The 15,657-nt window shown below is 32.5% G+C and overlaps 2 protein-coding genes across 4 annotated transcripts; one reads left to right on the forward strand and one right to left on the reverse strand.

Moving 5' to 3' along the window:
* Positions 1-2,225: 2,225 nt before the first annotated feature.
* LOC106770558 lies at positions 2,226-5,997 on the forward strand. 2 transcript variants are annotated; one of them, XM_022782780.1, is made up of 3 exons: positions 2,226-2,355; positions 3,291-3,514; positions 5,511-5,997. In XM_022782780.1, exons 2-3 carry the CDS (start codon positions 3,332-3,334, stop codon positions 5,766-5,768), a joined length of 441 nt encoding a protein of 146 aa, XP_022638501.1. In that variant the 5' UTR covers positions 2,226-2,355; positions 3,291-3,331; the 3' UTR covers positions 5,769-5,997. The 2 variants fall into 2 exon arrangements, with proteins under 2 accessions (XP_022638501.1, XP_014511847.1); XM_014656361.2 differs by having other exon boundaries at positions 3,287-3,514; positions 5,511-5,943.
* An 85-nt stretch (positions 5,998-6,082) lies between these two features.
* On the reverse strand, positions 6,083-14,533 carry LOC106770543 (golgin-84). Of its 2 annotated transcripts, none has more exons than XM_014656353.2 (21): positions 14,281-14,533; positions 13,709-13,789; positions 12,927-12,973; positions 12,262-12,855; positions 12,114-12,176; positions 11,912-11,989; positions 11,601-11,804; positions 10,934-10,990; positions 10,760-10,834; positions 10,610-10,681; positions 9,828-9,890; positions 9,622-9,720; positions 9,009-9,086; positions 8,830-8,898; positions 8,004-8,051; positions 7,835-7,930; positions 7,678-7,754; positions 7,096-7,141; positions 6,899-6,997; positions 6,763-6,807; positions 6,083-6,630 (listed from the first exon to the last, which is right to left on the reverse strand). In XM_014656353.2, the coding sequence occupies exons 1-21, from the start codon at positions 14,306-14,308 to the stop codon at positions 6,559-6,561; spliced, it is 2,091 nt and encodes a 696-aa protein (XP_014511839.1). In that variant the 5' UTR covers positions 14,309-14,533; the 3' UTR covers positions 6,083-6,558. The 2 variants fall into 2 exon arrangements, with proteins under 2 accessions (XP_014511839.1, XP_014511833.1); XM_014656347.2 differs by having other exon boundaries at positions 12,927-12,976.
* Between the last annotated feature and the right edge of the window lie 1,124 nt (positions 14,534-15,657).

Below are 15,657 nucleotides of genomic sequence, written 5' to 3' on the forward strand. Positions count from 1 at the left end.
ATTCTGTATACTTGTATACTTGTTGAAAATGTGGTGGTACGATTTTAAATTAAAAAAAACGAGATAAAAAGATATTTGAAAGAGAAAAATTAAAGTTTTATTTTAATTTAAAATTCATCCAATTTTAACACGGGTCAAAATGATATTTATCATTTTCCTTAAATTAATTTCTAAAGTTCAGAACATGTTATGAAAAAGTGGAATATTGACATTAACCTGTGAGATTTCCCTCTTCAAAATTCAAACATAGTAAAATAAGTCAGAAAAAAAAAAAATATATATATATATATATATATATATATATATATATATATATATATAAAGATTAATTTAATACACAAATATTTTATAAATAAAATATTAGATATACATGTATTTATAAACGGTAAGCCTAATTCAGACAATTTTTTTTTTTCAAAAAATCACATTTCTAACCTTTTCTTTTCTTCTCATTTTCTATGGATTGTGTCAGCATGAATTCGTTTTCGTGTCCACTTCTCAAGATTACAAATAATACCTTATATTTAAGCAGTCTAAATAAGATTTTATATTTAATTTTTGCAGGAATTGTTGCATATTAATTCATAAATATTGAGAAAACTTTATACCCAAAGTACTAAAATGGGTATTTTTAACTTTGGAGTTCATATAGTTAACATTTGTTTCAAACAATATTATTGAATAAAAATATAGCAATTTTAATTGATATGGTTTTGAGTTATTTTTTTAACCGAAACCTTTCGGTGTGTGGGGAGACTAATTTACAAAATATATAAACATGATATGTAAAAATTAATTTTAGTAATTAATAAATAAATTACTGAGAAATATTATAATATAAGAGATGGTTCATTTAAAAGTCTTGTTATTAATTATAACACAAAATGTAAATATTTTATGTTTTCAATAATGATAATATTATTATTAATAATAATAATAATAGGTAAAAAGTGTATCCACGTAATAATTTATAGCAATTTATTACAAGTTACTAAAAAAACATAATATTTACAAATCAACAACAATAAAGTTCTAAAAAAATCACATTAAATTCTATAATTTTATATATTAAAAAATTACATAATAATAATAATAATAATAATAATATTATTATTATTATTATTGATACAGATTAATATAGAAAGAAGACTACCGAACAAAAATTGTAAAAATAACTTTATTAGAAGGCTTAAGCCTTTCAAGTTTCTGAAAAAGAAAAGGGAAGTTTGGTATGTTTCATGCATTATTTAGTTACCACTGATATTCTTTATATTATTTCTTTTATTTATATTTTTACTATTATTATTAATTTATTATATATGTTGACATACATGTTTAGAAACTAATTTTATACAAATTTTACTATTATTATTATTATTATTATTATTATTATCTGATTATATTATATCATAAAAAAATTATTTTTCCACTGGTATTATACATTTATCACTAATTTTTAAATCATATTATGTTGGTATATAATTCAAAATAGAATAAGGAAGCCCAAAGCAGAAATTAAATAAACTCTTAAACTAAGGAAATGAATAGAGACTATAAATAGTCTGTGTGTGTATATATAAGAATATGAATTATATATGATGAAAAAAAAGATTGATCGTAAAGATGGGTACTGAAATGATTGATTTGAAATAAAGATGATGAACAATACATGTTATTATATTAAGTTACAAAACACATGAATGAGATATTTAGATATTTACAAATAATTAAGATATCAAGCAATGAAAATTTATATCACATGTTTAAAGGTGAGTGATGAAAGAAGTTGAAAAAATAATAATTGTGAGAATTAAAGTTGAGCGATAATTCAATCCTTAAAATATCATTATCAATCATATACATATTTTGCTCACAGATATTAACATTTGTTGTAGTGTTTTAAAAATCTTCAAGAAATATATATATTAATATTATGATATTTCAGTTATTATTGCAATTTTTTAGTTTAAGTCAATTTACTAGAAAAACATCATCTTGATGTTTTTTTTTTCTTGTTTTCAATATAGCATGAGAACGTGGAACTGCAGACTATTTCTGATGATGATTTCAAAAGTTGAAATAAAGTAAATATTTAATTAAAACAATGTGGTCAATATCAATTGCTTGTTATTCACTTTTACGTGGAAAATTAAATATGAAAAAAATAAAATGTATTTGTTTTTTAAACAGTATTACATACAGGAGATGACAGTTATGAGGCCCAATAGTTCGAAAACCCTAATTTGGCCCAACCCAGTGCCAGCAGAGAAAGGAGATGACAGAGTAGAGAGATCGCAGAGGCCTGTGGCAGAAACCGGCTAGGGAGAACCAGTGAACAACGAAATTGCTATCTAGGTGCGTTGGTAACACTCTTTCTGTATTCTTCTAAAAACCCTAACGATTTTGCATTGCTACTTTCAGTTATTTGCAATTTTCAGTGCAACTTGTTGTGTCTATCGTATCGCAATCCTACACCAAGGGTCGATGAACGACGATGACTGTTGTAGTGTCGGAAAGAACAATAATAATGTGATTTTACTGTGATAGATCCTAGTTAGTAGACCCTGCTGTCTGATTTTAACCGTCTTCTATTCTAATTAAAATTAGAGAAAATATGTTTTGTACTCATTGTGTCAAACAGTTTTACAACACTTATCTGAAAAGTCATATGGGTTTTAGTTCTGATTGGATGGCAGTATAAAACAGTTTAATACTATTAGTATACAGTCATCATGCTCCTAAAAAAACGATTTCAATTCCTTGTTGAGCTTTAGTTGTTGCAAAATGGAAGTAGCAGGGAATATTTAAACAAGATGAAAACTCATAAACTGCACTATAAAAATTNTTAAACAAGATGAAAACTCATAAACTGCACTATAAAAATTAGTTAATCCGTCATTGGAATGCAATATTTACCAATTGCCGATCACTTTGACAGTATATGTCATCTTTCCCAAAAGCCTCACATACTCTTTTCTCGATCGTTACCATTGGCAAGTCTATTGTATCGCAATTTTGAGTGCACCTTGTTGTGTCTATTGTATCGCAATCCTACATCAAGGGTCGATGAATGACGATGATTGTTGTAGTGTCGGAAAGAACAGTAATAATGTGATTTTATTATGATAGATCCTTACTGTCTGATTCATTAATAAGTTTTGAGCTTATTCCAATAGTGACATTGTTTTCAGAAATTGACATTTTATAATTGTTATACTAACTTTGAAAGACAGTAGTGATAAAGTTTGATTAACCTTCTTGACCAACTGCTATTTTTTGCATGCAGGTAGATTGTTAGCTAACTTGTTTGTACCCAAGCTGGAGGAATAAGATGCCTCCTTACGACTGTATGTTTCTGTTTAAACCTCATATCAAGAAAGAAGCTATTTTGGATTTAGTTGTAAGGGTGGGAAAACATGTGTCTGGAAGAAATGGGGTTGTCACTGAAGTTAAGAATCTCGGAACTGTTCAATTGGGATATGGTGTGAAGAAGCTGGATGGCAGATATTATCAGGTGAGGTTGATTGTTTGTGATGCCTTACAGAGAGTTTATGCATCATTGGTTGTTGTTGTGCTGTTTATAGTACCTGTTTTGATGTGAGTATTGACGTAATTTTGAGCCTAGAAAATACTTCAGGAACTTCACTGAATTACTCTACTATTTAGATGTGCAAGTCAATTAATTCATATTTTATTTTACAGTTATTGAGGTTAATGAATTCATTTGCTAATAATATAGTTAATTTTTCGAGTATTTATGTGGTTATACATTCATGAAATTTTTGTCTTGCCATTTAACCTCATTGTTGTAACTGAACTACCAATGCACCAGTAGTATGTAGCTAGACCACCACCATCTAGGTGAATGCTTCATAGTTCTTGTTCTATTTATGTCGAAATTTCATTGCTTTGACTGTTTCATTATCTGGGCTGTGTTAGTCAGGGATAGAACTATGTGTATAACATTATTAAATTAATATAACGGAGGTGGATATAAAAAATTCTTTGGTAGTTTAGGATTTGATCATTGGAAATGTTTTGCATAACTCCAAGCTTGAAGTATTCCGAATAACTTAATTTTTAGGGTGTAAAGGAGATTACCCAAAAAGAAACACTAAAATCCATGAGGGAAAACAAGTGAGAGATACATTGGCCAAAGTGGCATTATACTATATGGAGAATGAGCATACTTAGTAGAATCTGTTGCTTAATTAGCCACCCGCTAAATGAGACCACACTATCCAATGAACCAGACTGACACAAATGACAATTAGTGCAACTGTTCCTGTAAAATGCTGATTTCCCTAAACTGGAGAATAAATATAGAGTGAATAATCTGATTCAAAGTTAACAATACTTCAAGCCAGAAAATTCAAGTCCGTAAGCCTTGGAGCTGTCTTCTTATTCCTGGCCTCCAAAGTTTTACATCATATATCCCTAAGCCCAAAAATATGATAACTATCCAAAAATATAATAACTATAAGATACAATGTCTTCTGAATCATAAGAATCTGTTAATAAAATAAAAACCTTTTAAGAGCCTTGGATCCAATTCCTATGCTCAATAACTTTGTTGTATCTTCAAAACTCTCTAATAAGCCCTAAGTAGGTATCACGTGTGTTTAGGTTGGTTCATGGACAATTTATCCATCTTTGAATTCGAGTTCAAGCTTTGGGTCGGATCTGGACGACCAGAATGGGACAACAACCATTAGGCAAAAAATCAATACCCACCTTCGAAATTGATTCTACCATGAAAACTCTAAAACCACGACACCAGGCAATAGTAATTCTGCATGAGATTTATGGTGCAAGCTCCAATGTTCAATGTATATGAGAAATTGTCCAGCTCATCATGATATTGAACTAACCCATTAGCCGTGGCTTTATTAGTCTGTAATTGGATTGAACCATCACAACTCAGTTTGAAAAGACCAATTTGTGGTCCACTCTAGCTTTGGTCCAAGAGACTTATTAAAAAGCCCTTCATGTCGTAAACTTACCTCAATTGCATCAACTTGCTTCAGTCACAAACAGCCTTGAATGGTTAAAAATCCAACCATTTCTACTTCACCTCAAATTGTCCAAAAAAATAAACATCACTGACCATTTCCTTCCCCTACAATAGTGTCTAATTACATGTTATGCAGCAGCCATTGATTAAAACTCTGGGAGACAAGTTCAAATAGATATTGCGTTAGGACGAAGTCTAAAAGCATGGTTCACGTGTCAGGAACCTTTGAGGACCTTTCTAGTGCCATAAAATTCTGAAGATTGAAAGGTCTAATTCAGAGGAAAAGAATAATGATTTAATAGTGAATTGGGACATATGATTGAGAAATGTTTATTGAATGTTTTGTTATATGCTTGCAGCTAGTGAAGTTTCTGTGAACTTTATTTAGTTTGAGAGTGTGACTTTGGTGAAACACGAAGACTTAAAAATTAAAATTTCTTTTGAGTTTGAATGGAAATCATGCATGTGTGCCTTTTTCAATTTTTAATGGATGTAGGGGACCTTGATGCAAATGAGCATGATGGCTACACCTAAAATCAACAAAGAGTTGCATTACCTAAACAAAGAAGACCGGTTATTGCGTTGGCTTTTGGTCAAGCAACGTGACACAAAATTTGGGCTTGATGTTATAGAGGATGAAGGCAGGTTGGAGCTAAGCAAATTTTCCGAAATCAGTAGACTTCATGATTCAGAGGATGACGATGAAGATGATGACGATGAGGAGTACCAATTGGAAGAAGAAGAGACAAAGTAAACTAAAAGACAGCTGAGGATTTTGTTAGCTTCCATAAAATCAGTTTGCATTGTATTTTCAGTGCCAAACATGTGCTTCCTTACAGTGACAGTAAAGGATGAATGAATTTAGTTCAAAGCAAAATATGATTTGTTTGATTTGAGAAAAACAAGATCACAACAGATTTTTATCATAATCCCTAATTTTATATTAACGTATTGAAAAATAAGAATAACTCACATTTACATCACGCTTCATTCATTTCTTTTCAACGTATATCTTTCTATAAAGGAAACGTAAATGTAACCTTCACAACAGTGAATTTGCAGGCATCAAAAACCAAATGTTTGTTCCATTTCCAATTACTATATTCCCCAAATATGTATGCATTCTTTAGATTGGGCAAATGCCCTTCCAACGAAGAAAAGGGATATTACAATATATTGGTATCTACAATGTTCCACTCGGAAAACATTTTCAATGAAAAAAAAAAGAATAAACATAATTAACCAATTCAATTCTGAGGACAGTCACTACACAAGAAGGAGAAGCTGTAACCCATTCGATAATATCATTCGGCTAAAGCAAACTCCAATTTTTCCCAACAGTTCAGCATCCTTCAGCTGTTTCTCAAAAGATCAATAGATGCCTGTACCTAAGTTCCTGTTTTGGTTTGCAATGCTGAAATCCATTGGGGAACCATTATGAAGACACCATAAGCAGCGGCATTGGAAATATACACTTGAAAATGTGCTGTAAGGAAGGTATTAACGCCTGACATAGACCCTAGTAGATGGAATTTTTTTATCAGTCATCGTATATTCTGGTTAGCGAGTCCCATAGATTCCGCAACCTCTCTGGCAGCCATAGTGTCAGCTTGTTCCTAAATAGAAGATAAAAAAAATCAGATTCCATAAAGATTTTACGGTCGGGAGCTACTCAAACGGGTAGCTTTATGGATGCTGCATGTATCATGAGTTGAGATATTCTATCTATATTACACTCGGATCTTTACCTGTAGACGATGCAAGAGATACATCAAGAAGAGATGTACAAAGACCTGATGCAATTTCTAAAGGTCAGTAAAATTTCAATCCTTCAATGGTATTTCATCTCCCACCTATTTTAAACATTTAATGAACTGAACTCACCAAATAAAAAAATAAAAAAACTCGAGCTGTAGGATATCTCCAAAGAAATCTTGTGGCCCTGACAGCCCCTGAATCTAACAGTTTCACTGCTTTTTGCAACTGCATGAGGCATGCCACATACAAAGTATAATTGTTAAAAAGGAGAATGAAAATGGCAGGAAATGAAATGCAACATGATGGTTGGTAAGCTGCTATACCTGAATACTTGCACCGACCAAATGACGGTGATGCACAGGAAGAGGCCTGCAATTTTTACTTTGTAAGATAACTTTCCAAACTCTACAATGGGAAATGAAAACAGACGGCACAACCATTTGGAATGACAGCGAATAGTACACATTTACAATTGAGTGATAAAAAATATCTGGAAAATACGTGAGACGATTTAACACGGGGAGGGTAAACAAATAGAGTTTGACAAAAGATCAGTACATTTTAATGGGTTTGGGGAACTTCCATCGCTGTTGGGAGGGTAAATAACGACTGTTTGTTTGAAAAGATTTTTTTAAAAACAAAACACTTTTTAATAAAACAAAATGACTTATTAGCAATTTTTAGGATAAACCTATCTGAAAAAACAGAAACAGAAAAAAAAAAAAAAAAGGAGAAAACTACATTATTGCGAAGCAACTGTCACTTCTGCTTTTTCTTCAATTACTTTTTTTAAAAGCACAATTAAAGAAACTCAACCACTGAGGTTGTAGTTTAGGGTCATTTTAATCAAATGCATTACAAGAAAAACAAGATAAGTACTATAAAGATAGTAAGAAGAAACTTACTCCAGGGATTTTATTTCAGTCTCATCTTCCCACGATGATGATGCCCGACGAGAAACTTTGTTCCGTTCGGCCTCTGCCTGTTCAATATAACAATGACATAAAAATCACCGTACAGTCAAACTACTAATCAAACAGCCATAGGAACCTAATCACATACCCGTGCTTCCTGGAGACGCTTGATTTCCTTCTCCAATTGAAACTCTGCGGCAGCTTTTTCACTGACCATGGTTTCTAATTGTGTTTGTTTGTAGTACTGAAATGAAGATAACACAAAAAATTATTGAATATTACCGATTTGCATGAAATTTAATCATAAAATAAATTACCAAAAGGTCAGTCAGTTCCCGGTAGCGTTTCTCTAATTCCATATGTTCCTGTTACAAAATTAAGACTATGTTTAGAATAAGCCAGTAGTATTCCAAATGATCTCAACACCAGAACATACACTTTAACTTCAATTATTCTATACTGTTATTGTTAACCAACACAAGAATAGCATGATAGGCTGCAGGCTTAATGTGTGGAAAAGAGTGTCAAAGAAAGTACTGCTAGCATCACTCAATGTAGTGTAATATCTGATTGATATTAAACACATGGGATGTGACTGAGTCAGGGCAGAAGATGAATGGATGGATATAACTAACTGTAACTTTTCATTTTGGTTTTTATGGTAGATATGACTAAACGTGGTTTTTCATTTCGTGGTGGATATAACTAACCGTAGAAGCTTTTAGACAAATAGCATTACTCTCCATAATACCAATTAAAAAGGATGCACCTTCATATATGAAACTGAGTCCATTACAATTCACACGTACACTTCATAATCGTTAATATATCAAGTGAAAGAAACTGATGCCCAAAATACTTTTTCATGCATAGTAAAAATTAAAGAGAAAATTATTAAAAGGATTTAAAAGGTTTTACCAATTCTTTTTGCAGTTATTTCAAAATCTTATAAACAACGACTACTTGTATGACAAAAGCTACAGAAAATTGTGCATTCCATGAGAATATGACTCTAAAACTTCACCACCAGCAATGCCACAGTATAAACGTGGAACAAATAGGTTTTATTTTTTTTATATATCAAACTTGGAAATTTAAACTTTATGCACGAGAAATTTTTTAAGGAAGCAGCACGATTATTACCTGACGTGAGTAATGCTCAGCATCCCTCTTCATGGCAGCCATCTCAACTCTCATTTTCTGCATTTCAGCCTGTAACATTGAAACCAAACATATCAATAATGAGAAGAGAAACTTTACCTGCAGGACAGAAAGTCATTATCTCAAAAAACTTCACAACAAAATAATAAAAAATTCCTTGCCTCCAAGGAAGATAGCTTGTTTTCAGCATCCCTCTGACCTTGGCGGGCACGCTCCAATTCATCTTGCCATGCTTGCATCTGAATATGTAAAAGTTCCATTATTATTCCATCCGAATGAAAAATGATCACTGATATTACTATCGTAATTGTCATCTAGAAATGTTTGTGCCACTTTACACATGTAACCAGCCATGCCCTGGTTCAACCATGACCATGGATTTTTTTTTCACTCACCCACTCTTCTTTAAGTTTCTTTAGCTAAAAAAATGGTATTTAGGTCTGATTTTATATTTGAAAAGAATTAGCAAGACGAACATAAAAGTAGTAAGTGATTCAGTTGTGTAAGTTGCGTAAAGTAACAAATAGAGTAATTGTCTACTTTAAAACAGTGAAGCTTAACACGTAAAAATAAATAACAAATATCTGCTCTGTATATATTTATGCAGAAAATCAAATGTTCTTTGAATTGGTTAAGGCAATAACCAAAAACAACGCTTACTCTTGAAATATGCTAACACTAATACTTGTTGATGAACTTTGAAGAAGATGTGAAATATAAGGAAATCTAATAAGTTGCAAATTGACCAACTTTCCTCTCCATATTCTGTTATACCTGAATTAATTGATTAGCCTCTTCTGGGGACTTTTTCAGTTCCCGGCGCACACGGACTTCCATATCTTGTAGTTCTTGATTTAAAGATGCACATTCAACCTGATCACAGATGTTACCAAAACCTTATTCAGTAGATCTTTCAGAATAGCAATCAGAAATCAGCCCTAAAATTCAGAAAGGAAAAAGTTAAGCGTTTATTCATGTACCTCGAGAAGTGCCACCTTCTGCTCAAGTTCGGTGACTTTAGCTGTCCTCTCATCCGCTACTCTCTGAAAAGACGAGCAACTAACAAATCAATCCCTACATTTTACCCAATGTCAATAACAATTCTAGAAGCAAAATAGTTCCAGAGGGGGAACAGAAGCAGCCTTGGTAACACATGCTTTATAATTGTGGATGCGTTAATATTGTTTATCATCCTTTTCTGGTAAAGTAGATCTCTGTTAAAATTTTGAATAACAATACCAAACATATATGACGCCAAACAATACCAAAAGCTGGAGAGAATGTAGCCAGACTTGCGTAGAAGTATTGAACTAGCTGAGAAGATCTCACCTCCCATTTCCAAATTTAATGTGAAAAATATTTTATAATCATCTCAAGATCCACTGCACAAAACTCTTTCATATTCCCAAACACACTGGCAAGTGAAGATTTACACATATGTTTTGCATACCAGGACGATAATTAGGGTATGGAATTATGTATATGACTTATGTGTCCAAAACTAAACTAAGCAAAATTATAAAAAATGAACCATTTTGAGAAAAAGACAAACCAAACCACGTTATGCAGAGGTTCTGATTGGTCCTTTGAGAAAACCAAACCAGGTATGAGTATAAAATAGATAACCAAACTGAACTGAACTGGAGGAACCAAAAAAAAAAAGCATTTTGAGAAAGAAAGAAAAAAATCCACTTTATAAAAACAGTGGGGTTAACCAAACCATTTTAAAGTGGATCTAAACAACAGTAAGTGCTTACATTACCTGTATCCTTGCAAGTGCAGTGGATGACTCAACTGCTCTGTGCTCCAAATCTACTTCTCTTTCCATAGCAGCCTGTTCTACCAATCAGAGAATCACTAAAATATAATGCAAAAACAGAAACTTGAGAAATAAATCACAGAAGTTACAGACCATTTTGGTCTTATTATGTGCAGCACGCTCCTCTTCTGCTCTTCGCTCAGCAGATGCTAGCTCCTCTCTAAGAGCCTATAAGAACAGCAGTTTTAATATTCACACAATTTCATTATGTAAATGAATATATTGTATAACTATAGAAATCATACTTGCAGAACAGAACCTAATTACCTGCATCATCCTTGTTTCTGATAGTTCTCGACTTCTCATCATTGATTCCATGCTTGCCTGATAAGATATGAATAGTGTTACCCAAGTCATAATTATAAATAACACTAACTCTACATTAAAAATATATTGAAGGTACAAGCTGCAGTGAAATGACTAATCCAACACCACAGGAAGAAATTAATGAAGGAAACCAACAAGGAAGATAATTTTGGTGCCTACTCTAACAAGTCCTAATACAGTTAATTTGTTTTCCTGATTCATTGCGTAAAAAGATTCCCCGATATCTGCTAAACAGATAAATTTTATCAGCTATCACGTACATATAAACACACCGAAAACTAACGTCCATCTTATAGCTATGACATTGGACAGCAATAAGGCGATAAGGAAAGTATCAGTGGATTTTTCTGGAGAGTAGAAAAAGGTGGGTAAACATGTTATTCCAGCAAACCTTATCATTCATAGTCCGAAAAATGTTGGTAGATAAAAGTGAATAAACTACATCTTAAGATTCCTAGAAGCAAATACGACCCTTCATTATTCATCAAATAAATAGTTATACAAGATGAAAGCAAATTGCACAGAAGATAGTTCAGGTGAAAACAGCTGTTACACGAGAGTAAGTAAAATATTCCTAGGCACACTTCAAAAATTAACAAAGAGGAACCTGCATGGAAGCTAGATTTCCTTCCGACAATGCAGCCTGCCTCTTAACTGCATCCATGGAACTTAGAAGTGCCTCAATTTCAGCATTTTTTGCTGCCAAGGCCTCAGCCATATTTGCTTCAACTCGTGTCACTTCCCTTTTACTTTCTGACAAATCCTTCTGGAGCTGCTTTATGCTAGCTTCATATGATTTACCCAGTTCCCTCTGTAGATTTAGAAATAATCACGAGATACAGTAGTCAGTATGTTTCTATTCAAGCAAATAATGAGATTTTATATTCCTTTAAACAGGAAATGGTGATGTTGATTCACCTCTGCAGTGAGAAGTTCCTCCAACTGCGCATTTTCAGATTTGTATTCTTGAAGGCGAGATGACAATCCAGCACAGACCTGAGCATCAGTTGAAAATATCAAACCAGCATCTATATTAAATAATTAGAAAGAAAATATTATTGAGATTCCAAAACTAATCCCATGAAGCTAACAGAAATGTTGGTTTAACCAACACCCTTACCCGAGCTAACCTTGCCTCTTTAGACTGACCAGTAGATTTTGTTGTTTTAAGCAATCCTTGAGCCTATATCCCGACTAAAAAAATTAGTCAGGAGAATTTTTTTATAATGTGTACGGGAATGTATAAACTTGTCCATTATAAGTATTACCTCATCAAGTTGATCCTGTACTTTTTTGGGGGATATGTCGATTTTATGATCTTCTGGATTTATTCTGTCCGCAACAGATTCAACCTTTTTTACATCAGAATCTTTGACTATTGTGTCATTATCAGGAGATGTTTCAGCCGCCACAGATTCAGATTTCTCTTCAACCATATTTTTATTGGCATCTGAATCTACAGATTTGAAAATTTGGCCAGCACTGGTGGGTTCATCACGGGGGCTCTCAATTTCTGTGGGAGCCGGAAGTGGATTCATCTCACGAGTATCTGAAGCATTCTCTTGGGGAGGATCACCATTAGCAGCAACAGTGGCAACTCCGACATTTGCATCATTTACTAATGCTTCCACATCACCTTTGTCATGTTTAGCATTATCATCATCTAGCATGTTTGATAATGAAGTGTCCAACAAGGGTAATGTTGCATCACTAGGTCGTGGCTCCCTCGGTTGGTTTGAAGATTGGGAAGTGATCCCGTCATTTTCAGGATAAGTTATGACTTCAGGTGCTAGTGGAGATCCACTTTTCTCCTTGGTAGTATCACTGATTATAGTAGATGAATTGGATAGTCCTTTTTGAGCCTGAAAAAATTCAAGGCAAGTTTGATGTCAATATAATATGCGATTGCTGGATAGTAATGCAGTGGCAATACCTTTGGTTTTGATTTTTCCCTCTTGCCTTGTGATGCTTGCCCATTTGCTGCTAATTTTTTAAAAAGGTAACAAGAAAACAATTGTAAGCATTTCTGATATAGGAGAAAATATACAGCTAAATAGTGAAATGTACATCTGAAAGACATGATTGACCAGGTTGCGTAAAAGCTAGAAGAATTTTGAGAGCTTTCATATGGAAAATATAGAACTTTTCCATTAGAGAAGCACTCAAAAGTTCTTCTACCCTTGCATCTGAAAAGGCTTAATGCCCAATTCATTTGTGTTGCGCTTATATATTAGTCTGGTTCCGAGGGGGGACAAGTGACATCTAGAGAGAGAAAAGTTGCAAAAAGGTAACGTGTAGTTTTAGGCATCTAGGTTATAAGAACATGATGTCAATACCACCACTTTCCTTAAAGGGATGGCTATTTCTAAGAACACACTAATTCTAGCTCTTACAACTTAACGGTTGTAGAATTACATTGGTTTTTCCTGACCTAACAAAAGTTTATCATAGTGCATGCTTCCTTTAGATTAATTTTGGGGAAATAACTCATTATTCAAAAGATCACTTAAGGAAGCTTACAAATATAATTATTTCTTCAAAAAAAGCTGAACCAAACACATTAAATGTTTTAAACCATGATGGCCTCGATATTTGTCTATATAACAGAACAGCTTTTTAGCAATAACGCAAGTCCAAATCCAGAGAAAAAAGTATTCAGCATAAGTAGATGGCTAAGCCTAACTACAGAGTGAACCGAAAGAACTAGATATAAACCTGGTGACTTAAAATCTGACTGCTCCTCCGTTAAGTCAGTGGCAACAGCCTTCGCTCGTCGATCTACAACTTCAAATAAACCTGATCAACCAAGGCCAAAAAAGAGGTCCATATCAGAACTAAGCTCAACATGAAAAAGAATTGCATCCATAACCGTAACATCCTGAAATGAAAATACATCCAGTGACATAATTCCGTCTCACCAACATCTCTCCCCTCCAGAACAAACAAAAATGAAGCAACACTCCTATTAACAGAGAATGCCGTCCTTCATTCTTAAATATCAAGTGACAAATTAGCACGTATTATACTACATTGATGAAACCGTTAACACTCACCAGCTCATTCCCTAATTTCCAATACTTAAGCATCACAATTCAAAACTAAAATAACATTGAAAGAAATTTCGCTGAACATAATTTCACAGATGAGCATTTAACCATCAACCGAAGGTTCACCGATCGAGATTGAAAACAATAACTAGATGCCACAAACTCTGAGCTCTGGAAAATTGAAGGAATCAGAAACGAAATCGTACGATCGATATGCAACAAACGAATGAGATCCGTTACCTTCAGCGGCTTTGAGCCACGAATCCATTGCCAGAACGAACAACGAGTTGCTCAATATTCGAATAGCGAAGTGTTCAGAGATCCAACACTAATTGAGCTGCTTTCATCGCCCAACGTACGACGTCGCTTCGATTCTGCGCTTGCCTGAGACGAATCGCGCGAGAAATATTATAAATCCTGTTGTTTATCGGTGTGTTGTTGAGTTTCTGATTCGCCACTCCTCTCTTCACCGTCTTACTTTAACGCAATTTTCTTATTATCAGAGTGTTACACTAATTAAAATAAATAAATATTCCTTTGAATATTACTACAATATTGACCAGCACAAACACTGTCTTAATAGCTTTTTTTTTTTTTTACTTATTAAACTTAATTTAATATATGCTATGATAATTTATTATTGCTAACTTTAAAAGAAAATAAAAGTATAAAACAAAAAGCAGTGCATAATTAATATCTATATAGCACATCTTTATGTGCTTTTTGTTTTTTCAATTTTATTCATTCAATTACTACTTTTTAAATTTAAATAATTATATATAATAAAAAAATCAGTTTTATCATTTAGTAATTACTTTTTTACTATAAAATAATTATTTACTCTGTTATCATTTTAGTAACTAATTTTTAAATTTAAATAATTACTCGTAATAACAAATTATTTACATGGTATTTTTTATTTCAACTATTAATATTTATTTTATCTGTAGTTATATCTATAACTATAAATATCTTGTGTTTTCTTACTAGTATTTTTTAATTATTATTTTTAAAATTAGATGTTTAAAAACTAAAATCAAGGATAAATCTCCTTCATTATCATTTATTTTTTAATGTAATGTGTGTTAAAATATCATTACTCATTCATCACTTACTTAAATGTAATATATCAAATATCTTAAACATGTAAATACATTAATATTGTCACTGATAATATATGTTGTCGATATTAAAAAATAGAATACACGTGCCTATATTTTCGGTAGTTAATATATAATAAATTGCTCATACAAATTTTAAATTAGAAAATATTACCATTAATTTTTTTTCATGGGGACTTTTACGGTTATAAAATAAATAAGAATAAAAATATTTTTAGAATAATATATACCAAAGTGTGAGTTAATTTTTTTATTAACTGTTTAAGAAGAATTATAAAATGTAAATTTTCTGCCCCAAAATATGGTGGCATGTCCATTTCTATGTTTAGTGAGATTACAAAGCCTTTGACGATAGGGACAGTGACACCCTTCCTTCCAGTCCAGTTAAGATTTTATTCATTTCTATTTTAATTGTGCCGCATCACTTGTGTAATAGACCTGAAAACTAGCGTGTTAAACTATTTTATTTTAGTATATTGTTTAATAAAAAATATCA

The sequence above is a fragment of the Vigna radiata genome, chromosome 1 (assembly GCF_000741045.1).
Source record: "Vigna radiata var. radiata cultivar VC1973A chromosome 1, Vradiata_ver6, whole genome shotgun sequence".
NCBI lineage: Eukaryota > Viridiplantae > Streptophyta > Magnoliopsida > Fabales > Fabaceae > Vigna > Vigna radiata.

Bases quoted from the DNA above. Each gene is read 5' to 3' on its own strand.
- LOC106770543 (XM_014656347.2), bottom strand. From the start codon at position 14,308: ATGGATTCGTGGCTCAAAGCCGCTGAAG. The intron at 10,991-11,600 runs GTTCCTCTTTGT...ATATCTTATCAG, and splicing joins GAAATCTAGCTTCCATGCAG to GCAAGCATGGAATCAATGAT. The intron at 6,631-6,762 runs GTAAAGATCCGA...TCTTCTATTTAG, and splicing joins ATCTCTTGCATCGTCTACAG to GAACAAGCTGACACTATGGC.
- LOC106770558 (XM_022782780.1), top strand. From the start codon at position 3,332: ATGCCTCCTTACGACTGTATGTTTCTGTTTAAACCTCATATCAAGAAA. The intron at 3,515-5,510 runs GTGAGGTTGATT...TAATGGATGTAG, and splicing joins TGGATGGCAGATATTATCAG to GGGACCTTGATGCAAATGAG.